Below are 25168 nucleotides of genomic sequence, written 5' to 3'. Positions count from 1 at the left end.
GAAATTAGGGATAGGCAATAAATGCAAAGTGATATTGACAATGCTGGGTCAGACAAGGATCTGGAGTTGGAGTGGGGTTTACAGAAGGACTCACTGTAAACAGTGTCTATTTATTTACCAAACAGCAAACAGAGGCTTTTATCTATTTAAATTGATTGTCTACAAACTACAGGAAACAGAGCACATGAGCAAAACTGCCGTAAAGTCTCCCAATAAAAGCAGGGTTAATCCTTACGCAAATTCCAGTGAGTGAAGGGTGGATGCAAAGTAAAAGTTGATTAATTATCTAGCAAATTGCAGTGTGGTCTCCAGGAGAGATTGGCAGTGGAATTACTCAATTATCTTCATTAAGGCCAGGAATGGCAGCATCATTGTATGCAACCAATCCTATCAGAAAAGCCTACGTCCCGAGATCAAATCAGATAAAATAAAAATTTGATCAAAACAGCTCCGCAATTCAATTTTGCTTCACAGTATAGTTCTTGAATATTGCTGAAAAGAGAGATATGTTGCCAAAGTTTTTTGTCAAAACAATCCTGCGTGTGGTAATAGCTACACTAACAACTAATTTAAGGTAAAAAATAAAAATAGCTAGAAAAACTCAGCAGGTCTGACAGCATCTGCAGAGAGGAGCACAGTTAACGCTTCGAGTCTGTATGACCGTCACCAGAACTAAGGAAAAATAGAAAAGAGGTGAAATATATGCTGGTTGAGGGGGGTGTGACAGGTAAACGGTGGTAGTGAGAAGTGATTGAGAAGCATTCTGGGAGAAGTCAGCGCAGTCACCGCAACTCAGAAGGGGATCGAGGAGAAGGACCCTTGCACTCAACAGGAGGAAGTGCATCCAACAGAGGGCGGTAGTGAGATGTGACTGATGTCAGGGAGTGGCTGCAGGACATTCTGGGGAGGGAAGGTAAGCAGCCAGTGGTTGTGGTACACATTGGTACCAGCGACATAGGTAAACTAAGAGATCAGGACCTGTAAACTCAGTACAGGAAATAAGGAGATAAATTAAAATGCAGGACCTCAAATGTAGTAATCTCAGGATTACTCCCAGTCCCACGTGCTAGCGAGAGCAGGAATAAGAGGATAGACCAAATGAACACGTGACTGGAGAGATGGTGCAGCCGGGAGGGATTCAGATTCTTGAGGCACTGGGACCGGTTCTGGGGAAGGTGGGACCTGCACAAACCAGACGGCCTGCGCCCAGGCAGAGCTGGGACCAGTGCCCTTGCGGGGGCTTTTGCTAGTTCTGTTGGGGAGTATTTAAACTAGTGTGGCAGGGGGATGGGATCCCAGGAGCAGGATCAGATAGGTCAGATTCAGATCAGAAAAATGGAGGTAGAATATTAGCTAGGGACGTTGTGATAGACGTGGAGTTACAGGAGAAGCAAAGTTTACCAAGTGTCCAGCAAGGGAAATTGACAGGGTTAAACTGTTTATACTTCAATGCAAGGAGTATTACAAACAAGGTAGATGAGCTAAGGGCACAGGCAGACATTTGGCAGCAGGATGTCATTGCTATAACGGAGACCTGGCTAAAGGAGGGACAAAACTGGCAGCTTAATATCCCTGGTTATAGAGTCTTCAGACACGATAGAGTAGGAGATAAAATAGGAAGGGGGTGGGATGCTAGCACGAATGGTTAAAGAATCAATTCCAGCTGTGAGGAGGGATGATATACTAAAAATACTTAAAACTCATGCAGCAATGTATGGCAGAGGTACCTGTAACAGGAACATTGTCGCCTCCTTCCAGAACCCCGACCCTGCCGGGTGCCTCATTCCTCCCAAGGGCTGAGTAGCGATTACCTCTGGATCAAATCATCAACATCCTGGGCATTACTGTTGACTGGACTGGACCAGCCTTAGGGGTGCTGTGGCTGTGGGAGCAGGTCGTAGGCTGGAGGCTCTGCCAGGGGTAGCTTGCCTCCTGGCTCCCTGTCCGGCGTCTGTGTGTTACGGACAGGGAAGGTGGGGGGGGGGGGGTGGTGGGGTGGTCTGGCAGAGTGCTCTCTGCTTGCCTGGGTGGGCGCGACTCCAGAGATGCTCAGTGGACTTGGCGCCGTTCAGGGCAGGGCGGCCCGCTTGGCTGGCGCCCCAGAGGTGTGTGCCCTTTGCGGATGGCACTGCAGCAGCTCAGTGGTGCAGTGCTGAGGGAGAGCTGCACTGTCGGAGATGTGGTCTTTGGATGGGGTGTTAACGCTGAAGCCCCATCTGCCCCCTCGCATGGATGTCAGAACTCCAACAGCCACTATTTTGAGGAAGGGAAGAGCTCTCCCCGGTACCCCGGCCAGCAATGTCACAAAAAAACGGAGGGTCCAGTCATTCTCACAATGCTGCTCGGGATCTTGCTGTGCACAAATTAGCTGCCTTGTTTCCTGCATCACAGCAGTGACTACGCTTCAAAAATACATCATTTGCTCTCGAGCACTTTGGGATACGGTGAGGCCATGAAGAGCGCTGTATTTGAATGCTCGGTCAATCAAAGTTAAAAAGGAATTAAAAGCAAAAAAAACTGCGGATGCTGGAAATCCAAAACAAAAACAAAAATACCTGGAAAAACTCAGCAGGTCCGGCAGCATCGGCGAGGGAGGAACGCTGTTGAAGGGTCATACGGACTCGAAACGTTAGCTGTGTTACTCTCCGCAGATGCTGCCAGACCTGCTGGGTTTTTCCAGGTATTTTTGTTTTTGTTTAAAAAGGGAATTAACAAGTCAGAGAAAAGCTGATCTAATCACATCGGTTCAGCCTGTCACCAACAAAACTTACAACGCTTTATTAAAATAAACTTGGTGCAGGATTTGGAATGGCCACCCACCCATGTTGTCACTGGGCTGAAAAGTTTGGCTCCCAAACCAAATCCAAACAAAATCCCTCACTATGGTCACAGGTCGTGAGTCTAACTGAATATATGGCCATTTCTTCCGCGCCAATGAAAAGCTAAAACAATTTTTCCTCTGTCCCCATAAACTTTATGATGCGTGGTATAAAGATGGAAATGCTTTGCATCTGTATAACGCTGAACTCAGGACACCCCAGATCACTCTACAGCCGATGAAGTGTAGTCACTGTTGGATTAGCCGTGAGCTGACTTTCTGACTATTTCTCCACCCCAGCACCAAGACTGCCTACTTACACTTCCAGAACATTGCCCGACACTGTGCCTGCCTCCTCTCCTCTGTTGATGGAAACCTCATCCCTCCTGTGTTAGCTCCAGATTCTGGCCAACCTTCCACCCCCCTGTAAACTTAAGCCCAGCTCAAAACGCTCCAGCCCGTCTCCTAACTCAAACTAAGTCCTGTTCACCCATCACCTCTGTGTTCGCTGACCAACATTGGCTCCTGGCTAAGCAACGGCTCCATTTTAAATGCCCATCCTTGGTTTCAAATCACCTCCTTCGCCCTTCCCTACCTCTGTAATCTCCTCCAGCCCCACAAACCTCTGAGGTAGCCATTCCCTAACTCTGGCCTCTCGCGCGTCTGTAATTTTCATCATCCCACCTTTGGCTGCCTGGAATTCTGTCCTTAAAGAAATCATGCTTGACAAACCTACCGGAATTTTTCGAGGATGTAACTAATACAGTTGGTGAGGGGGAGTCGGTGGATGTGGTTTATTTGGACTTTCAGAAGGCTTTTGACAAAGTCCCACATAAGAAATTAGCATGTAAAATTAAAATGCATGGGATTGGGGGTAGTGTATTGAGATGGATAGAAAACAGGTTGGCGGACAGGAAACAAAGAGTAGGAATAAATGGGTCTTTTTCCGAATGGCAGGCAGTGACTAGTGGGGTACTGCAGGGATCGGTGCTGGGACCCCAGTTATTCACAATATATATTCATGATTTAGATGAGGGAACTAAATGTAATATCTCCAAATTTTCAGATGACACAAAGCTGGGTGGTTTGGTGAGCTGTGAGGGGGATGCAGAGATGCTTCAGTGTGATTTGGACAAGCTGAGTGAGTGGGCAAATGCATGGCAGATGTGGTATAATGTGGATAAATGTGAGGTTATCCACTTTGGTAGCAAAAACAGAAAGCCAGATTATTATCTGAATGGCTATAAACTGAGAGAGGGGAATGTGCAACGAGACCTGGGTGTCCTTGTACACCAGTCGCTGAAGGTAAGCGTGCAGGTGCAGCAGGCGGTAAAGAAGGCAAATGGTATGTTGGCCTTCATAGCAAGAGGCTTCGAGTACAGGAACAGCGATGTCTTGCTGCAATTGTACAGGGTCTTGGTGAGAGCACACCTGGAATATTGTGTGCAGTTTTGGTCTCCTTATCTGAGGAATGATGTACTTGCTATAGAGGGAGTGCAGCGAATGTTTACCCGACTGATTCCTGGGATGTCAGGACTGACATATGAGGAGAGATTGAGTCGATTAGGATTATATTCGCTGGAGTTCAGAAGAATGAGGGGGCATCTCATAGAAACCTATAAATTTCTAACAGGACGAGACAGGGTAGATGCAGGAAGGATGTTCCCGATGGTGGGGGAGTCCAGAACCGGGGATCACAGTCTGAGGATATGATATAGACCATTTAGGACTGAGATGAAGAGAAATTTCTTCACCCAGAGAGTGGTGGAATTCGTTACCACAGAAAATAGTTGAGACCAAAACATTGTATGTTTTCAAGAAGGAGTTAGATATAGCTTTTGGGGTGAAAGGGATCAAAGGATATGGGGAGAAAGCGGGAGCAGGCTATTGAGTTGGATGATCAGCCATGATCATAATGAATGGTGGAGCAGGTTCGAAGGGCCAAATGGCCTACTCCTGCTCCTAGTTTCTATGTTTCTATGTTAAACCCCCTCCACCTCTCTCTCTCCTCCTTTAAGACATTCCTCAAAATCTACCTCTTTGCCCAAGCTTTTGGTTTCCTGCCTAAATAACTCCTTATGTGGCTCGGTGTGAAATTCTATTCGATAAACAGCCCCGTGAAGTGTCTCGGGACATTTTATTACGTTAGCATCACTGTAAAAATGCAAGTCATTGTTGTAATGTAGGAATGTGCGTTCTGCTTGATGAGTCAGTTACTTTTTTTTAACAAAAAAAAACATGTATCCCGGCTGAGATTAACTCTTTGTCCCAGGCCTTCCTCCTGATGTGGAATACTGATCGAGCTTTAAAAGCTGTGAAGGAATCCTGTTCCATTCACTTCAAGCCACACATTCTCCGAGTCACTGCTTGGCAAACAAGCCCTTGTCAGGCGATCCACAATTCTTGTCACACACTGACTACACTAGGATCTCCTGGCAAACCAAAGAGTAAATATGCTATTCAAGTCAGTGCGGGACAGAAAGAACAATAAGGAAATGGTCAAACCAGAGAGCATTCCTGGGAGCTGTGCTCAAGTTTGGACTGGAAGTGAGAGACGGCTCCATCATGTGAAAAATGATTTTCGATTTACTGCTGGGTTTGGGAGTTCAGTGGAGATTGGTGGTGTAGTGTGGTGCTCTGCTTGTGCTTTTACCAGTTAAAATGATAAAAAATCACAGAAAGAATAGAGAGGCATGGGAGAGGGCGCAAACGAGATTGACTTGGGAGATGCCAGATCTGCAAGTTATTGGTCAGGGAAGGATGGACAGGCTGGGTCGCTTTTCTCTCGACCGGTCACGGAGAGAGTGGCCGGGATTGGTCCGCTCGTCGGGCTGGCTCGGCGGGGGGTGGGGGGCGGGGGGGGGAGGGGGGGGGGCGAGTGGGAGGGGCCGCGAGAAGGACCGCTGCCCGCAATCGGGCCCCCGACCTGCGATTTCGTGCTGGCTGGCCAATTAATGGGCGGCCAGCAGGAAGGGCGCGTCACAGCGTTCAGCGCTGCCAGTGTCGGGGGTGGGGCGGGGGGGAGGACCAGTGAGGAAGTTCACGCACTCAAAGTTCCAAGATTTTCCAAATGAACGGTAAAGAATTTTAAAATGTTAAAAAACAAGTCCCCTCGTGTGACCCTGTCACACGCGACTGTCACATGAGAAGGGGCATGTTGGAGATGAGGGCAAAAAGTTTTTTTTTAAGAAAATCACTGGACGACACCTTATCCCGCCCGTGGACGAGGTTTCGCCAAATGTGCAAAGGCCGCTTGGCCTTTCCGTCTGCCGGCCAACCGAACGGTTGGAGGGTCAGCAAAAAATTTCCATCAAGGGCCTTAATCGGCCGTTTAATTGTCGGCAGGCGCGCTGCTGACCCCCCGCACGCGCCTGCAGAGCGGCACATCGCGCGAGTGTGCGATGACTCGCTCGCTCGATGACATCGTGCGTCACTTTACACTCGTTCGGGGAGGCGCATGCGTGGCGACGAGCGCAATATTCCGCCCAATGTTTCCACTTGTGGGGAACAGCAAGACTGGAGGCCATCAATATAAGATAGTCACCAAGAAATGCAAGAGGGGAACCCAGGGGAAACAGAGAATGGTGAGAATGCGGAACTCACCACCACACGGAATAGTTGTGGCGAATAACATGAGCCCATTTAATGGGATGCAAAATAAGCACAAGAGGGAGAATGGAAGAGCAGGATATGCTGATAGAGTTAAATGAGGAAGAATGGGAAATTGCTTGAGTGGAGCATAAATAACAGCATGGGCTTGTTGGGCCCAATGGCCTGTTTTCTGTGCTCTGCCTGAAGGCAGGTCCTTGGCTTATTGTCTGCTGATGCTTCATCCTGAGCCATTTGCATGGCAGATTTTGTCAGGAGTGATTTTGCCATTGTCTTCCACTCTTGGGCAGGGTGAAGAGGCAGGTCCCATTCTACCTCATCCAGAATAGGACTGGAACCTGAGCTGCTAGCATTATTTGGAAGCACATGCTAGCTAGCCATCCAGCCAACTGAGCGCATCGGCCCCATCCTGTGCTGTAGATCCTATGAAAAAGTTACTGTTCGTATAACCAGCAACACCGGCTGGACCCTGGTCTGAACTTGAGAGTGATATCTGAGATTCCTCTGATCAAGGACAAATAGAGTGAAAAAACAAACAAACTTTCATTTCTATAGTGCCTTTCATAACTTCAGGATGTTCCAGTCAATGGAATACTTTTGAAGTATCATCACTGTGTAATGTAGGAAACATGGTAACCAATTTGTGCACAGAAAGCTCCCACAAAATGCAATGAGAGAATGACCAGGTAATCTTCTTCAGTAACTTTGGTTGAAGGATAAACTTTACTCCCAGAAAACGGGGAGAACTCCCCCGCTCTTCTTGGATAATGGCCTTGGGATCTTTTAGGTCCACTCGGGAGAGCAGGCAGGGTCTTGATTTAACATCTCAGCCCAAAGACGACACCTCCTGCAGGACTTCCTCAGTTCTGCACTGGCGTGTCGGCCTGGATCACAGACTCACAAGTCTCTGGTGTGGGACTTGAACCAACAACGTTCTGACTCAGAAGCAAATGAAGTATGTTCCTGATCTTAAAGGAGCGATATTTCTTGGTTACACAATGATTGCATAAAGGAATAATTTGTTTATACGGAGGTGTACTTGTACAACTGGAGTCAGCAAAGGAAACACTAATTATTTTTATGGGGCTGTTTTATCCAGATTAAATTTATTTTTTCTCAGTAGAAATGTTGGAATGTATCTTTCCACAGGCTGTAACAAAAGGTATTACTTTATTTCTCTGCTGATTTGAAGGAAGGGTTTTTAGAAATAGTTTCATGATTCAGTGAGCCATTATAAAATGGAACTCACGACCGAAGGGGTTGGTTGAGGTGAATGGTATAAATGCATTTCTGCCCTTCAGTGACAGGAAGTCCTACCTCTGAGAGTTTCCTTCCATCATAAGGTCAGAAGTGAGGATGTTCGCTGGTGATTGCACAATGTTCAGCACCATTTGTGACCCTTAGACATCACCATCTCCCCACTATCCCCCACTATCAACATCCTGGGGTTACCATTGACCAGAAACTATAAGACCATAAGACATAGGAGCAGAAATTAGGCCATTCGGCCCATTGAGTCTGCTCCGCCATTCAATCATGGCTGATAAGTTTCTCAAACCCCTTCTCCCGCCTTCTCCCCGTAACCTTTGATCCCCTTACCAATCAAGAACCTATCTATCTTGCTCTTAAATACACTCAATGACCTGGCCTCCACAGCCTTCTGTGGCAATGAATTCCATAGATTCACCACTTTCTGGCTAAAGAAGTTTCTCCTCATCTCTGTTCTAAAAGGTCTTCCCTTTACTCTGAGGCTGTGCCCTCGGGTCCTGAACTGGACTAGCCATATAAATACTGTGGCTACAAGAGCAGGTCAAAGGCTAGGAATCCTCCTGACTCCCCAAAGCCTGTCCACCATCTCCAAGGCACAAGTCAGGAGTGTGATGGAATACTCTCCATTTGCCTGGATGAGTGCAGCTCCCACAACACTCAAGAAGTTTGACACCATCCAGGACAAAACAGCCTGTTTGAGTGGCACCCCATCCACAATCATTCACTCCCTCCACCACCGATGCACAGTAGCAGCAAGGTGCACCACCTACAAGACGCACTGCAGTAACTCACCAAGGCTCCTTCGATAGCATCTTCCAAACCTACAAACACTGTCACCTCAAAGAACAAGGGCAGCAGACACATGGGAACACCATCTCCTGCAAGTTCCCTCCAAGTCACTCACATAAGAACATAAGAACTAGGAGCAGGAGTAGGCAATTCAGTCATTCCTTACGATCAAGGCTGATCTCATTTCGGCCTCAACTCCAATTCCCCGCCCTCTCCCCATAACCTTTTTAAAAATCTATCTCCTCCTTAAATTTATTCAGCAGCCTGGCATCCACTGCACTCTGAGGTAGTGAATTCCACAAATTCACGACCCTTTGAGAAAAATAATTCCTCCTCATCTCTGATTTAAATCTACCACCCCTTTGCCTAAATCTATGGCCTCTCAATCTCGCATGCCCCAGAAGGAGAAACATCTGCTCCACGTCTACTTTCTCTATCCCCTTTAGCATCTTATATACCTCAATTAGATCTCCTCTCACCCTTCTAAACTCTAGCGAGTATAGGCCTAAACTGCTCGATCTCTCCTCATAAGACAAGCCCCGCATCTCTGGAATCAATCTAATGAAACTCCTCTGGACCGCCTCCAGTGCAACTACATCCATCATCAAGTAAGGGGACCAAAACTGTGCACAGTACTCACCATCATGATTTGGAAATATATCGCCGTTCCTTCACTGTCACTGGGTCAAAATCCTGGAACTCCCTCCGTAACTGCACTGTGGGCGTACCTACACCACGTGGACTGCGGCGGTTCAAGAAGGCAGCTCACCACCACCTTCTCAAGGAGCAAATGCTTCCTAGCCAGAGTCACCCACTTCCCATGAACAAATACATTTCAAAAGACCACACTTGGTTCTGTTGATATCCGACCAGAAATGCCAAAATCCCCTTTGCATCATGTTTTTATATACAGACAACATTTGATCGTACTTCATCTTCAGTTCTCCGCCTGAAGGTGGGCCCAACCCACAGCAACATGATTTCCTCCACAGGTAGGGCAAGGAGGCAGGTCCCAAATCCACCCCAACCAGAACAGGGAGTGAACCCTGTTTGTACCAATCTGGTCCACATCAGCCATCCAGCCAACTGATTGGCTGTGTTACGAACATGCCATCCATGGCCATCAAGCCCTGGAGTGGGACTCGAACAAAGATAGGTGGGAAAGTATGTTCTGAAGAAGATATAAAGAGTTTGCAGACAGATATAGAGAAGTTGAGTGAATGGGCAAAAATCCAGCAGATGGAGTATAATGTGGGAAAATGTAAAGTTGTCCACTTTGGCAGGAAGGACAAAAAAGCAGAGTATTACTTAAACAGAGAATGACTGAATTATAATCAATCTGGGCAATTTGTTAAAATTTAAATGGTGTCAGATTCCACTCGATTTTAACATTTTTTAAGTTTATAACCCTTTGGATCATAAAAACCTGAAACTCTCGTCCCCCCAAAAGACTGTGTCAGTTGGAGCTTTTAAGACTGGAGGTTTTGTTGGGTAAGGATATCAAGGAGCAACATGGAGCAAAGGTGGGGAAATGAAGTTGAAGCATCGAACTCATTGAATGGTCAAGTAGGCCTATGTGGCTTACTTCTGTCCTAATCAATGGCCACTTAAGACCTCTTCCCACTGCAACCGGTATTTTACCCGTGAACAGGGTAACGGGGGAGGCCCACGTTATGGGGGAAGCCTGGCAGCTTTAGCTGTGCGACCAGGTGTCGGGCAATGAGGAGTTACCTCCTTTGTGGAGACACCACACCTTCCTCCCCACCACCGCCCCAATTCAGCCGCTGCCCCCTTTAATCCTAGCCGAGACCGCCAAGCCTGGACATACCTGGGCTCCTCAAGGGAAGTTAGGGATGGGCAATGAACGCTGGCCCAGCCAGCGACGTCCACCTCCCATGAATGAATCGAAAGAAAGGCTGCCAGCCAATCAGCGGCCGGCGGCTCTCCAGAATTTCAGGACAGGGCGTGCGGTGTCGGTTGGATCGGGATTTGAATTCACGGGCCGCCGTGGTCCCTGTGCCCCCTCCCAGCTCAAAGGTTGAGGGTTAACCCGCAGCCGCCCCGCTGGGAGCAGCGTTAATTGCTTTAAGGTGAGACTTCAACCCCTGTCTCAGGAGGGAGTCCCACCAGTCAGATGGATGGCAGCTCTGTCGTCCCAGCAGCGCCAGCTGGGGGTGGTGGCCACTGCTGGGATTACAGCGACAAAAATCTATCAATCTTGGGTTTAAAATTAACAACCGATCCGGCATCAATTGCCGTTTGTGGAAGAGAGTTCCAAACTTTTGCCGCTTTTTGTGTGAAGTGTTGCGTTGTGTGTTCAGGGTCTAGATGAGGTTCTTTGGGGTTTGTCCACTTTCCTTAAGTAAGCGATTCGAGACTTTAGTTTGTTAAAACCATTATTGTTTATTTACAGTTCTATGTAGACCTTGGGAACTCTGCACGAGGCTGGACTTCTCCCTCCCTCCAGGTCCCTGTTACTGAGTCAAGCGATGATACATCATAGTTACATCAGCATCATGTGCTTCCGATGTTAACCCTTTACTCTACATGAGGAAGTGTATCCTAGCCTCACTCCTGAAAGGTCTAATTCCAATTTTTACATTATGTCCCACAGGTCTAGACTCCCCAGTCAGCAGAAATAATTTCTCTCTATCCATCCCATCTGTTTCTCTTAATCTGCTATTGTTGAGTTTGGTCTGGTATATGTTAGTCATGGTCCTGGACTTACTGATAAGGCTAGAGGCAAGTTATCAAACTCTATCTTTCATCAACATTATACTAACTATTTACAAAGTATTCTCTACACGGTGCTCTGCATAGAACTATCTCTCCGCATGCTCTGTTCTCATAATTATCATGTGATCTTACATCACTGATGGTGTAGAATACATATTTATATATTCAACATTAACCCTTTATACTAGACTTAATTTCTTGGAGACTTTATCAAATTACTCCTTAACCTTGGAAGTTCCATCGAATGCAGCCCTAGTTTGTGTAACCTCTCTTCATAGTTTAACCCTCGGAGTCCAAGTGTCATCCTGGTAAAGCGAGGCTGCACTTCCTCCATTGTCAGACATGCCCGTCTTAAGGTGTGGTTCAAAGAAGTGAAGATAGTACTCCAGGTGTGGTCTAACCAGGGCTTAGCACATCAAATGCTGTGAGTGTCTGAGGTCCCAACACAGGCCCATGAATGCCACCATGGACTGAATAATATGGGCGCTGGGTTCCCCACATACCCGGCTAAAATATCGGAGGGGGTAGCCTTCCAAGTGGAACACCGGCTTCCCCGCAGTAATATATGGCCATTAATAGGCTGGAGATGGGATTTTTGACCCTCAGGAACAGGAAGACCTTCTTCGGAGAGCTGCTGGCCAATTGAAGACCGCCAGCACTTCGAGACAGACGTGTGCAGTGCTGGATCCAGCATTTGGTTTCATTATGTCACCGGGTGATGAGCTGGCAAGCCCTGACGAGGGGGGGCAGGGGACGGTGTCTTGAGAGGGTGGGGGGTGGAAGGTCAAACTGGGAGAGGTCAAATCCTGGGAGGAGAAGGGCCTTTCACTGGGGGGCGCCCATTCAGGATGGACTCCCCCCCCCGCCCGCCACCTGCCCTCACAGGGAAACCTGCTGGGCTGGCCGCTTGGCATGAACATCTCCCACTGCATTAATTGCCCATTTAAGCGTGTCAAACAGTCCACGAGGGAGTGAGCCACCCAACACCACTCCGGCCACTGGTAAAATTGTGGTGGGGCGGCAGGGGTGGATGGGTAGGAAGCGGGCAGGCTGCCCGCTGGATTTATTGAGCTGTCCAGTTTACAAACCCATCAGCAGGGAGCGCAAAATCCGACTCCAATAGTTAGGGGTTTGGGAGGTGCTGTCAAAGAGCCTTCAGGAGTTGCTCAGGTGAATCCTGTAGCTGGTAGACACTGCAGTCACAGTGAGGCAGCAATAGAGGGATGAGTGACTGAGTCCAGGAGCAGGACTGTTGATCAACCAGATTTCTCTGTTCTGGATAGTGCCGAGCTTCTTAAATAATGTAGCTGCACTCATCTGGGAGAAAAAAGGTGGGAAGAAAGACAAATCATAGAGAAAATAACTCGTTGGTTGAAAGGATAAGGATAAGCTATCCCACTCTTCTCATTGGTTCAGTTTATTTTACATAGTTAATCACATTGGATGACAATAGTCAATAAACATCATCAAAAACTTCTCTTAAATATAATTGGCTAACTCTTCATTCATTTCCCAGAAATTCCAAAGTACCAAAAAGCCTCATGGACACATTCTAATGGAACTTTGGGATTTACTTTGATGTCTCAAAGTAATAATTAAGTTGCACAGAGGGTTGTTGGCCCTTTAAATCCAACTACTTTAGCTGACAAGCTAAACACTGCCTCATATAAATAGTGTCAGCTGGATGAACGGCCATTTCACTCCACTCCAAGTTAAAACAAGTCTCCTGGTTTTTAATTCTATTCATTCTTGGGATGCGGATGTCGCGAGTCTAAAGAAAGGGTTAATGGACCGGCTATGAATTCAGAGCAATCTTGGGTCCTAGCTACTGCTTACTCTGTCACGTAAGGGAGTAAAACACTAGAACAGCATATGCGCAGTGTTGGTGATCTGGAAAACGGATGGGTGCGATACTTGCTAGTTATCTTGATACCTGTTGATTGCAGTGATACTGGTGAGAATTGAATAGGGCAATTTGAATTGAGCAGAACTGTTAATCGCAGCAAACTGGTTGAAATCAGCGAAGACAACTTGGGAATCTGTTAACCAAGCAGCCAACAGCCAATCATGCATGCAACTAACCAATCAGCATCCAGAAGAGGATTGTGAATGAGCTCTTTCACAAACTTATTCTATGTAAAGCCTGAAAACTCCCACATGGCAGCACAAAAAAAGATGCACATCGACGGGAAGAGTATCAGTGAACCAAGCAGGAAAATCTCATCAAAGCTCACTCCTAAGCAACCTACAGTCACTGCAGATTGACCACCAGAGGGGTAACCGCGTGATTTAATTGAAACTGTTTTGTTTAAAATTCTCAATAGAGTTGGATAATGTCAATCATAATTCTCGGTCTTTGAACTTAAGAAGTAAAACCGCCTACGCTGGCGAGGCTGGTATTTAATGCCCATCCCTGGTTCCTCTGAGAAGGTAGTGGTGGGTCTCCATCTGGAATCGCTGGTAGTGGTTGCTCCAGCTGAATGGTTTGCGAAGCCCCTTCAGAGGACAGCTGAGAGTGAACCGTGTTGCAGTGGGGCTGGAGTCACACTCAGGTGCAGAGCAGGAAAATGCGGCTATGGAGTACAGAACTCGCTGTTAGATAAGTAAATATGGCACCTATTTTACAGCAACAACATCCCAATGATATGAAGCATTAAAGAATCATTTTTGATTTGCTGGTTGGTCAGGCCACCAGGGGAACTCCCCTGCTCCTCTACCACTCCTGTCAGGAGATCCTGAACATCCACCTGAACAGATGGAAGCTTTGGTTTAATGTCTCGCCTGAAAGATGGCATCTTCAACATTGCACTTCCTGGGTCCTGCCTTGGCTTGCTAGATTTTATGCTCAATACCTGGAGTGGGGCTCAAACCCACAATATCCTGATCCAACATCTGTATCCTAACTCACCACACCCCATTTAGCCCTCAACCCTCTGCTACATTATCTCCAGTCCAACAATGCCTGGGCTTTAGGTTCTCATCCTTGTGTTCCGCCTCCTCCAACCCTGCAACCCCCCTGGGATCTTTACATTCCTCTGGCCCCTTGTGCATGTTCCACTCTCTTCAACCCACCATTGGTGTCCGGGCCTTCAGCCGCCTGGAAAATAAGTTCAGGAATCCCCTCCCTAAACCTCTCCTCCTCTCTCTCTCTTCTTTTGAGATGCTCCTGAAAATCTCTCTCTTTGACCTAGTCTTTGGTCATCTGTCCCATTCTCCTTCTTTGGGTTGCTGTCAATTTGTTTTGTCTAATTACCAATGTGTGAAGCACCTTGGGACATTTTACTACATTAAAGTGGCTATATAAAGGCAGTCAGCTGTTGTTCTTGAAGTTGCTACAATGCTACTAGTTAAGTCTAGTTGGTGTACATTCAGCCCATTCCTTAATGAATCCCTGTTTATTGCTTCTCAAGCAATTTTTATGTTTTTATCTCAGTAAAAATGAAATGTTCACTGAATTGTGCGTGAAATTCACCAGATTTTGAGATAGAATGAGGACAAACCCCATTCACATGAATCAGAAATTTGAACCACCAAACCAAACTCAGCTGAACTAAAGACAGCCAAACCAAGCCAAACCCAGTCAAGCCAAATCAAACCTAGCCAAGCCAAATCAAACCCAGCCAAACCAAGGTAAACCAAACCCAGCCAAGCCAAGCCAAACCAAATCAAACCCAGCCAAGCCAAACCAAACCAAACCCAGCCAAGCCAAACCAAATCAAACCCAGCCAGGCCAAGGCAAACCAAAGCCAGCCAAGCCAAGCCAAGCCAAGCCAAGCCAAACCAATCTAAACCTAATCAAGCCAATCCAAATCCAGCCAAGCCAAGCCAAATTAAACTCAGCCAAGCCAAGGCAAACCAAACCCAGCCAAGCCAAGCCAAACCATAAGAAGCAAAACCAAACCCAGCCAAGCCAAACCAAATCAAACCCAGCCAAGCCAAGCCAAACCAAACCCAGCCAAGCCAAACCAAACCCAGCTAAGCCAAGCCAAGTCAAACCCAGCCAAACCAAACACAGCCAAGCCAAACCCAGCCAAACCCAAAGAAGCAAAATCAAACCAAACAAAAGCCTGACTTTTTTCTACACTGTCGCAGATCATAATTATATAGAATTACATCCAGTCTACAGCACAGAAACAGGCCAATCAACCAAACTGGTTCACACTGGTGTTAATATTCCACACGAATTTCCTCCAACTCTTCTTCATCTAACCCCAATCAGGGTATCCTTCTATTGCTCCATCGCTCGTGTTTCAGCTACTTTTAGCTTAAATGTATTTGACTTAATCGATCTCATTAAAATGTCTTTCAGTACAAAAGTATGCCATTCAGAAAATGAGATAAAGTTAAATTGCTGTTTTGATGTCAAATATTGATAGCAGCACTTTATTTATCTGGCATGTGACAGGAGCCTTTTAACATTCTTTTGTGCTCAACAAGGTGAGGAATGTTCATGCCACGTCACCGACAAATATTCGCAGTGTATAACATCGATAGAAAGTAAAGCTCCTTCCACACTGTCCCCACCAAACACTCCCAGGACAGGTATAGCACGGGGTTAGATACAGAGTAAAGCGCCCTCTACAACATCCCCATCAAACACTCCCAGGACAGGTACAGCACGGGGTTAGATACAGAGTAAAGCTCCCTCTACAATGTCCCCATCAAACACTCCCAGGGCAGGTACAGCACGGGGTTAGATACAGAGTAAAGCTCCCTCGACACTGTCCCCATCAAACACTCCCAGGACAGGTACAGCACGGGGTTAGATACAGAGTAAAGCTCCGTCTACACTGTCCCCATCAAACACTCCCAGGACAAGTACAGCACGGGGTTAGATACAGAGTAAAGCTCCCTCTACACTGTCCCCATCAAACACTCCCAGGGCAGGTACAGCACGGGGTTAGATACAGAGTAAAGCTCACTCTGCACTGTTCCCGTCAAACACTCCCAGGACAGGTACAGCACGGGGTTAGATACAGAGTAAAGCTCACTCTGCACTGTTCCCGTCAAACACTCCCAGGACAGGTACAGCACGGGGTTAGATACAGAGTAAAGCTCCCTCTACACTGTCCCCATCAAACACTCCCAGGGCAGGTACAGCACGGGGTTAGATACAGAGTAAAGCTCCGTCTGCACTGTCCCCATCAAACACTCCCAGGACAGGTACAGCACGGGGTTAGATACAGAGTAAAGCTCCCTCTACACTCTCTCCATCAAACACTCCCAAGGCAGGGGTTAAATACAGAGCATTCTCAAGCATTGTACAGCCTGTTTCAGTGAGATTACCAAGTAGAGCACACTGCTATGATTGGACATTTCACTAGGAACTGACTGAGACGGGTGAGTGAAGATTCTATATCCTTTAGTTAAAAGGGGCATCCACACATGGAATCTTCTGGAAGACAAGATTGATATCGATAAACAATTAGTCTTTCAGGGGAGGGGAGATGGTGGCATAGTGGTTATGTCACTAGGCTGATGATTCAGAGACCAAACTAATTCTCTGCGGACAAGGTTCAAATTCCACCATAGCAGCTGGTGGGTGGAATTAAGAAGAAAATTGAAGAGCAGGCAAAAAAGGGACCTGGAGGTAATCAGCAGCATCTAGAAACATGGGTGAAAAGAGGACCTGGAGACAGTAAGAGCTGTCCAGTCTGTGGCTGCAGATTAGAGTGTGCATATCCTGAGAGAAATCAAAATGTGACATCACAGGAAAACAGGTAAGTGATTGATTTGTTAATATTTTGCTTGTTTAATTTCAAAACCCATGTAATTTATTAGTAATTTTAAGGTTTCATTAGTTGTAGTAAGGTTTACTAGCAGTAGTAAAGGTTATAGGGAGTAGCAGTGTTTATTAATTAAGAATAAATTAATTCACAAAAATGAAAATGGCAGTGCAGGTGGTGTTGTGATTGCAGAATGTGGGAGTTTCTGGACACCAGGGTGATACAGGACAAACACGTCTGCAGTAAGTGTATGCCGCTTGTGGAGCTTCAGCTCAGAGCCATTGAGCTGGAGGCCAAGCTGCAGACGCTGTGGTGCATCAGGGAGGGGGAAAGTTACCTGGACACTTTGTGCCAGTAAGCAGTCACGCCCCTTAGGATAGGGATTTCTGATTTGGTCAGAGACAGGAAGGTGTGACTGCGTGTGTTGCAGGTATGGAGACCCAGAAGGTAGAAGTGTAGGAACCTCAACCTTTGCAATTGTCCAACAGGTTCCAAGTTCTTGTGGCCTGTATTAATAAAAATGGTGGCTGCGAGGTGAGTGAGGAAACTGACCATGACATCATGGTACAGGAAGCCATTGAAGTGGGGGGAGTTAATGGGAGTGCAGTGATAGGTGAGGACCATATAGTCAGGGGGATAGACGCAGCTCCCTGCAGCCAAGAGTGAGAGTCCAGACGGTGGTGTTGCCTGTCTGGTGCCAGGATTCAGGGCATTTGTTTTGGACTGGAGAGGAATTTCCAATGGGAAGGGGCGGATCCAATGGTTGTGGTCCACGTAGCTATCAACAACATGGGTAGAACTAGGGAAGAGGTTCTGCTGAGGGAGTATGAGCAGCTAGAGGCTAAATTAGAGGTCGTAATCTCCGGATTGCTACCTGAGCCACAAGCAAATTGGCATTGGGAAAATAAGATTAGAGAGTTAAAGATGTGGCTCAAAGATTGTTGTAGGAGAAATGGTTTTCGATTTATGGGGCACTGGCACCAGTACTGGGGAAATTGGGAGCTGGACCACTAGGATGGTGGTCTTCACCTGAAGCACGCTGAGATGAGTGCTCTGGCAAGTCATATAACTAGGGCGGTAGAGAGGACCTTAAACTAAATAGTGGGATCAAGTGTGGGAAGATGTGATAAATTAAATAGAGAAGACAAGGCAAGAGAGCAAGGTAGAAATAAGAGAAATGATGATCAGGGTGTGGCAGGAAGGAACAGAGTGTATAAACCTACGAGTGCACCAGCAGATAAGGCTAGAGGTTACAATAAAAGTAAAAAGACAGAGCTAAAGGGTCTTGTCTGAATGAATGTAGCATTTGTAACAAAACAGATTAATTAACCTTAGGTGATCTTATTGAAACATATAAGATCCTGAGGGGACTTGACAGGGCGGATGCTGAAAGATGTTTCCCCGTGTGGGAGAGACTGTAACTAGGGGCACAGTTTAAAAATAAGAGGTCTCCCCATTAAGATGGAGAAGAGAAGAAATTTTTTCTCTGAAGGTCATGAGTCTTTGGAACTCTCTTCCCCAGAAAGCGATGGAGGCAGAGTCAATGAATATTTTTAAGGCAGAGGTTCTTGACTAACAAGAGAGTCAAAGGTTATCAGGGGTAGGCAGAATGTGGAGTTGAGGTCACAATCAGATCAGCCATGGTCTTTTTGGCTCGAGGGGCTGAATGACCTACTCCTGCTCCTAATTCATACGTTCATATGTAATTCATTTGGATTTCCAGGGTACCCCTTTGGAGAGGTAAGGTACACCTTTGGATGGGGTCCCAGGACACCTTTTGGAGAGGTACGGCACCTTTTGGGAGAGGTAATGCACTCTTTGGGATTGTTAAAATTAAACATGATTATGCACTTTTTACGCACAAACGCACTGGACATTTCCAGCTGTTAATGAACTGTCTAACTGTAATAGAACTGTCCAGCTGTCAAGCAAGTGTCAAAGGTGAGTTGGCATTGAGAGGGTAAGGGCAAAGGGTGATGGATGGGGAGCATGGGTTGACATGAGTTAGCATGGATAGGGAGTTTGTGTGGGGGGGGGTGGGTGGATGCTGAGGGGTGTGAGGGCTGGAGGAATGTTTTTTTTTGTTTTAATCTTTTCTTTTATTTATTTAAACACAGTGCAGATGCACAGAGGCAGGCATTCCGCCCAGCTTGCCTCCCCACCCGGCAACCTCTGCACTCGTTGCAGGGTTGCATGCCCCGACTCCTATTGCAGCCCACCGACACCGCACCCCACCCCCCAACCCCGTCCAACACCCCCGACTAAAAAACCAACCTGAAGCAGACACTTTTAAAGGTTGTTTTCCCAGACCTCTGCGCACCCGACCTGGGGGTGAAAACCTGCGCCATTAACTGTTTCTCTCTCCACAGATGCTGCCTAACCTGCTGACATTTTTTTCCAGCATTTTCTGTTTTGATTTCAGATGTTGATGGTTTATGAACTCAGCCAGTCGTCAGAAGAGACTTTCTGCCGCTCGGACATGATCCTAGAGTGAAAACCACTAGTTAACCCAGGGCACAACCTGGTTCTCCTTGAATGACTCAAGGGAGACTGGGAGCCAGAGAGAGAGAGAGAGAGAGAGAAAAAGAAGGTTGCCTGATAAAGAGGACCACAGGAGCTGGAGGAGGTCATTCAGCCCCTTAAGCCTGTTCTGCCATTCAGTTAGATCATGGCCCATCTGTATCTTAACTCAATCTACCTACCTTTTTTCTGAATCCCTTATCTCCTTAGCCAACAAAAAACTGTTTGTCTCAGTTTTTGAAACTCTCAATTGGCACCCCTCCAAACTCAACAGTTCTGTGAGGGAGAGAGTTCCAGATTTCCACTCCCCACTGTGTGAAGAAGTTCTTCCTGACATCACCCCTCAACAGCTTAGCTATCCTTTTAAAGTTATATTTCCTTGTTCTGGACTCTCTATTTCTATCTGCCCCATCAAGTCTTTCAAACATTTGAAACACCTCAACTAGATCATCTATCCACCTTCTGTACTCCAGGTAATACAAACCTAGACTATGCAACCTGTCCTGATAAATCAACCCTTTTAGCCCTGGTACTGGGCCTGAGAGGGGGAAGTGGGGAAGAAGCAAGGTAGGAGAATCTGGACTTGACTGGAGCAGGGAGGTACATACCCCAGAGTGAGCCACGTGGTCAGCAACCAAAGTGAGTCACAAGAACGCGGCCTTTACTTACAGCCCTCCAAAACGGTGAGTTAAATGTCTATCTTACACACACATGTATACACAGTTGGTAACTCTTTCAGTTTGAGTCAATGAGTAACCCGTTTTCTGTTATTTCTCCTCATGTACTATATCCTGTTGGACATTATCCTTGTGTTCAGTTTCTTAAAGAACGATTTCAGCTTGCAGATCTTGCAAGACTTTTTCTTGCTCTTGCGTCTCACTGTCCCCTTCTCATGTTGGTCGTCATCGTCTTCACTTGCCCAGGGTACCCAGGCCCCCCCGTTGAGTTCCGGGTTAGCGCGGGGGTCATCGGCTGGGTACCGCACTGGGATGGAGGTGCTGTCGTAATAAGCCAACCTGGCCAGCAGCCTCTTGACCACCCTGGGGTGCTTGCCAGAGACCTCCTCGCGCTCGTAAGGGTCCGCCGTGATGTTGAAGAGCCACACTGACCTCCGGTGGCCTGCCCGCTGCCTCTCCAGGTTCCACCAGCTGCCTGGGAGAGTGGGCAGTGTCTGTGGCGGGATCCAGTCGCTGTACCCTGGGTCCCCGGTCAGTAGTTTCCAATCGCCCAGCCTGATAGCGGCTTGGATGGCAGTGTTCCAGAGGTTGTGCCCCTCTTTCCAAGAGCCAACCTTGGCGTGGCTGTGCAAGGGGTCAATGTTGTGCAGGATCTCGGTCCGGGGGGACTTCTTGCCTTCGCTGATAGTTGACCACAGGTTGTACCCGTCGAGTGGAGGGCTCTCCGTGATGTTGCCTCGTGCCAGTGACACGAGGGTGGGGTACCAATCCGTGATGTGCATGAGTGATTTGCTCACCCGTCCCTTCTTCTTGATCAAAGGGCTGTGGACAAACCCAATGCCTCTGATGCCACCTTCCCAATAGGTGCCCTTGCGGCCCCGGAGAGGCCAGTTGTTACCCCCCCAGAAGGGCTGCCCCCCATTATCAGTCGAGAAGATTAGGATGGTGTTGTTGTAATAGCCATATTTCTTGAGGGCCAAGGTGATATTCTTGATGGCTTCATCCATGCAGCTGACCATGGCTGCGTACTTCCTCCGAGCCACATTTCCGAAGGACCTGTACTGATAGATGTACTCTTTCGGAGATTGCAGGGGAGTGTGTACAGCCTGGAAGGCCACATAGATGAACACAGGCTCCTTGGGGCTGCGCGAGGCCAGGATCTTGGTCACTTTCTGGGCGTAGAGGGAGGTGGAGTATTTTCCAATGTACTCCCAAGCCACGTTCTCTCCATCATGAAGGTCAAAGCCACAGACCCCCGGGCCGTCACAGTTGTCGTAGGTATAGTAGTCTGTGCTGCCAGTCAGCGTGCCAAAGAATGTGTCAAAGCCTCTCCTGGTGGGCAGGCACTCCTTCTTGTAGAACCCCAGGTGCCACTTTCCAATCATGTGTGTGGAGTAGCCAGCTTCTTGTAACTTCTGGGGCAAGGTTACCTGATCGAGCGGCAAGCAGTTGGGCTGCCTTGGCCGAATAATGGAGTGTTGGAGACCCGTGTGTATCTGGTACCTGGAGAAAAGTCAAAAATAATCCATTACTGAACCAAGAGTAAAGGAATGATTTCATACAGTGCCTTGCCACAACACAGAACATACAACAAATCACTTGGCAATTATAGATTGATACAATGTTCTTGTGTAGCAGGAGGCCATTCAGCCCATTGCATCAGTGCCAGCTGTTTCAAAGAGCTATTCAACCAGTCCCACTCCCTGCTCTTTCTCCATAACCCTGCAATTTCTTTCCCTTCAACTATTAATCAATTTCCATTTTAAAAGCCACTATTGAGTTTGCTTCTGCCATCTTGTCAGGCAGTATATTACAAATACTAACTACTCATTGTACAAATAAATTCACCTTCATGTTACCTCTGGTCCTTTTGCCAATCTTCCTGAATCTGTGCAGTCTGGTTGCCAACATTTCTGTCACAGGAAATGGTTTTTGTGGTAACAGTTGGTTATGGAGACATTTTGGACATTTGACACCACCCAGGCCAGACTAACCTGCTTGATCGGCACCCCATCCACCACCTTAACCATTTACAGAACCAGGCCATTCGGCTCCACTGGTCCATGCTGATTTTTATGCCCCACACAAGTGCGCCCTCCCTCTTCAGCTCATCCCATCGGCATATCCTTCTATTCCTCTCTTCTTCATCTTAGAAATTAACAAACGCTGGTCTTACCAGTGATGCCCACACCCTGTCGATGTGCAAAAGAAAAGATTATTTTCTCAAACTAACTCTGGACTTCAAGAGGCTTTTCTGCAGAGTTTGAGAGCAAATGAGGATAACAAAGTTCCCTTGCCTAATGTGCAGAGAATCAGGCTGAGCTAGACTCAGCTCTGAAGAAGAGCCATATTCGACTCGAAAGATTAACTCTGTTTCTTTCCCCAAAGATGCTGCCAGTGCCGGTTGAGTATTACCAGCATTCCCTGTTTTTAATTTCAGATTCCCAGCATCCGCACTATTTTGCTTTCATTATAAGGTAAGCGACTTCGGAAGAGCTCAGTGCGTTTAGGCGGTGGAGAGGAACTCTGAAGGAGGACTCCGATCAAACACTCCTGAGAGGTTCGAGAAGATGAGGAGGCTTGGGGCGGGAAGAGAAGTAGTAAAAGAAAGAAGGAGCTATTCGTGTTTTGTAGAATGAGTGTATTATATTCCATCTTAAACTCAACATCCCACCATACTGATTGTAGTCGATCCTGATTAGATAGCGATAACTCTCAAATAACTTTCAAAGACTAAAAAACAATACTTTCAGATGTTTATCCAACTTCCCCTTAAATGCTATTCTCCTCGACTACTCCTTGTGGTAATGAGTTCCACATTCTCACAACTCCCTAGACAAAGATGTTACTCCTGAATTCCCTATTGGATCTCATATTTGTGACTCCTAATTTTGGTCTCCTACACAAGTGGAAAAATCTTCTCTACGTCCACCCTATCAAAAACCATCAGAAATATAATGTTCTCTATCAGATCATCCCTCAGTTATCTCCTCTCCAGAGACAAGACCCTGTTCCAAATCTGTTTAGTCTTTCCTGATAGGTGTAACCTCCCAGTTTTGGTATCATCCTTGTAAGATCTTCTTTGGCATCTTTTATGCCTCAATATCCTTACTCATAGAGCTCTCTTCAGTTGCTCAAAGACTAACTCAGATTTTTAAAAAGTGCATTGCACCTGGTTCACATCCTAATTTCAGTTGCAGTCAGCGAGGGACCCGGATACAGTAGCTTAACTTAAATTTTTGTTTATTCTTTCATGGAATGTGGGCATCGCTGGCATGGCCAGCATTTGCTAGGCCTGGCTTGGCAGGATTGTCATATGAGGAGAGATTGGGCTGACTAGGCCTGTATTCACTGGAGTTTAGAAGAATGAGAGGGAATCTCATTGAAACGTATAACATTCTGACAGGGCTGGACAGACTGGATGCAGGGATGATATTTCCTCTGGCTGGGGTTTTGGAGGGGGGGAGAGAGGTCGAGAACAAGGGGTAACAGTATCGGGGGACGGAGTAGGCCATTTAGGACTGAGATGAGGAGAAACTTCTTCACTCAGAAGGCAAAGAACCTGTGGCATTCTCTACCACAGAGGGCTGTGGAGGCCAAGTTACTGACTATACTTAAGAAGGAAATGGATAGATTTCTGGACTCGGAAGGCATCAAGGGGTATGGGGAGAGAGCGGGAGTTTGGTGTTGAGGTCAAGGATCAACGAAGCAGGCTCAAAGGGCCAAATGACCTACTCTTGCTTCTATTTTCTATGTTTGTTGCCCCCATCCCTAATTGCCCTTGAACTGAATGGTATGCTGGGCCATTTCAGAGGGCAGTTAGGAGTCAACCACATTGCTGTGGGTCTGGAGTCACTTGTAAGCCAGACCAGGTAAGGATGGCAGATTTCCTTCTCTAAAGGGCATTAGTGAACCAGATGGGTTTTTGCAACAATCAATAGTAGTTTCATGGCCACCATTATTGCTTTCAATTCCAGATTTTATTAATTGAATTTAAATTCTACCAGGTGCCATGGTGGGAATTGAACCCATGTCCACAGAACATTAGCCTGGTTGTCTACAGTAATGGTTTAGCAACATTACCAATGCACCGCCATCTCCCCCTAAACTGCCAGACTAGTAATGAGAGGCCCAGTTGAATAACCTGGAGCCTCAAGTTCATAATCCCACAATGCAGCTGGGCAACTTAAATTCAGCTAATTAAAAAAAAAAATAGAATTTAAATAAACAAAGTGATTGTCAGCCATGAAACTACCGGATTGTCATAAAAACCCATCTGGTTCACTAAGATGTCCTTAGCTGGTCTGGGACTATACAGTCCAGAGCCTCAGCAATGTAGTTAACTATTACAAACACAAACTAAAATAGCTGGAAAAACTCAGCAGGTCTGACAGCATCTGCGGAGAGGAAGACAGTTAACGTTTCGAGTCCGTATGACTCTTCATCAGAACTAAGGAAAAATAGAAATGAGGTGAAATATAAGCTGGTTGAGGGGGGTGGGACAGGTAGAGCTGGATAGAGGGCCAGTGATAGGTGGAGGCAAAGAAGAGACTGCCAAAGATATCATAGACAGAAGGACAAAGAAGTGTTGACAGTGGTGATATTAGCTAAGGAATGCGCTAATGGTGACATTAAGGGTAGAAAGCAGGACGAGCAAGTGGCTGATAGCCCTAGTGGAGGTGGGGTAGGGGGAAGGGATCAAAATGAGCTAAAAGGTGGAGATAAAACAATGAATGGAAATACATTTAAAAATAATAGAAATACTTGCCCTCTGAAATGGCCTAGCAAGCCACTCATTGGTACTGAGGAAGGTGGTCCACTAGCAGCCCGTAAAGGGCAATTAGGGGTGGTCAATAAATGCTGATCTTGTCAGTGATGCCCACACATCCTGTGGATGAATGAGAAAAAATACTCCTTTCTCAAAATAACTGTGGGCTTCAAGAGTGTACAGTTTGCATTATGAAGGCAAACAAGAGTACAAAGTCCCTTTGCGTTTTGCTCACCAACTCGCCTTGAAACATAAA

At 46.8% G+C, this 25168-nt stretch overlaps 1 protein-coding gene across 1 annotated transcript in view; it reads right to left on the bottom strand.

Annotated features, from left to right (window-relative positions):
- Positions 1-12620: 12620 nt before the first annotated feature.
- The window catches only part of LOC121281275 (arylsulfatase I-like), a 38643-nt gene continuing 26095 nt past the window's right edge, over positions 12621-25168 (bottom strand). Inside the window, exons 2-3 of the mRNA XM_041194135.1 lie at positions 20076-21647; positions 12621-13794 (exon numbers count right to left, since the gene is read on the bottom strand). Coding sequence (XP_041050069.1) covers positions 20252-21647 — 1396 coding nt within the window. The 3' untranslated portion in view covers positions 12621-13794; positions 20076-20251. The remainder of the gene's footprint in view (positions 13795-20075; positions 21648-25168) is intronic.

Source organism: Carcharodon carcharias, chromosome 8 (genome assembly GCF_017639515.1).
Source record: "Carcharodon carcharias isolate sCarCar2 chromosome 8, sCarCar2.pri, whole genome shotgun sequence".
Classification (NCBI taxonomy): domain Eukaryota; kingdom Metazoa; phylum Chordata; class Chondrichthyes; order Lamniformes; family Lamnidae; genus Carcharodon; species Carcharodon carcharias.
The sequence above is the reverse complement of the archived record's forward strand: the minus strand, read 5'-3'. Positions and strand labels throughout refer to the sequence as shown.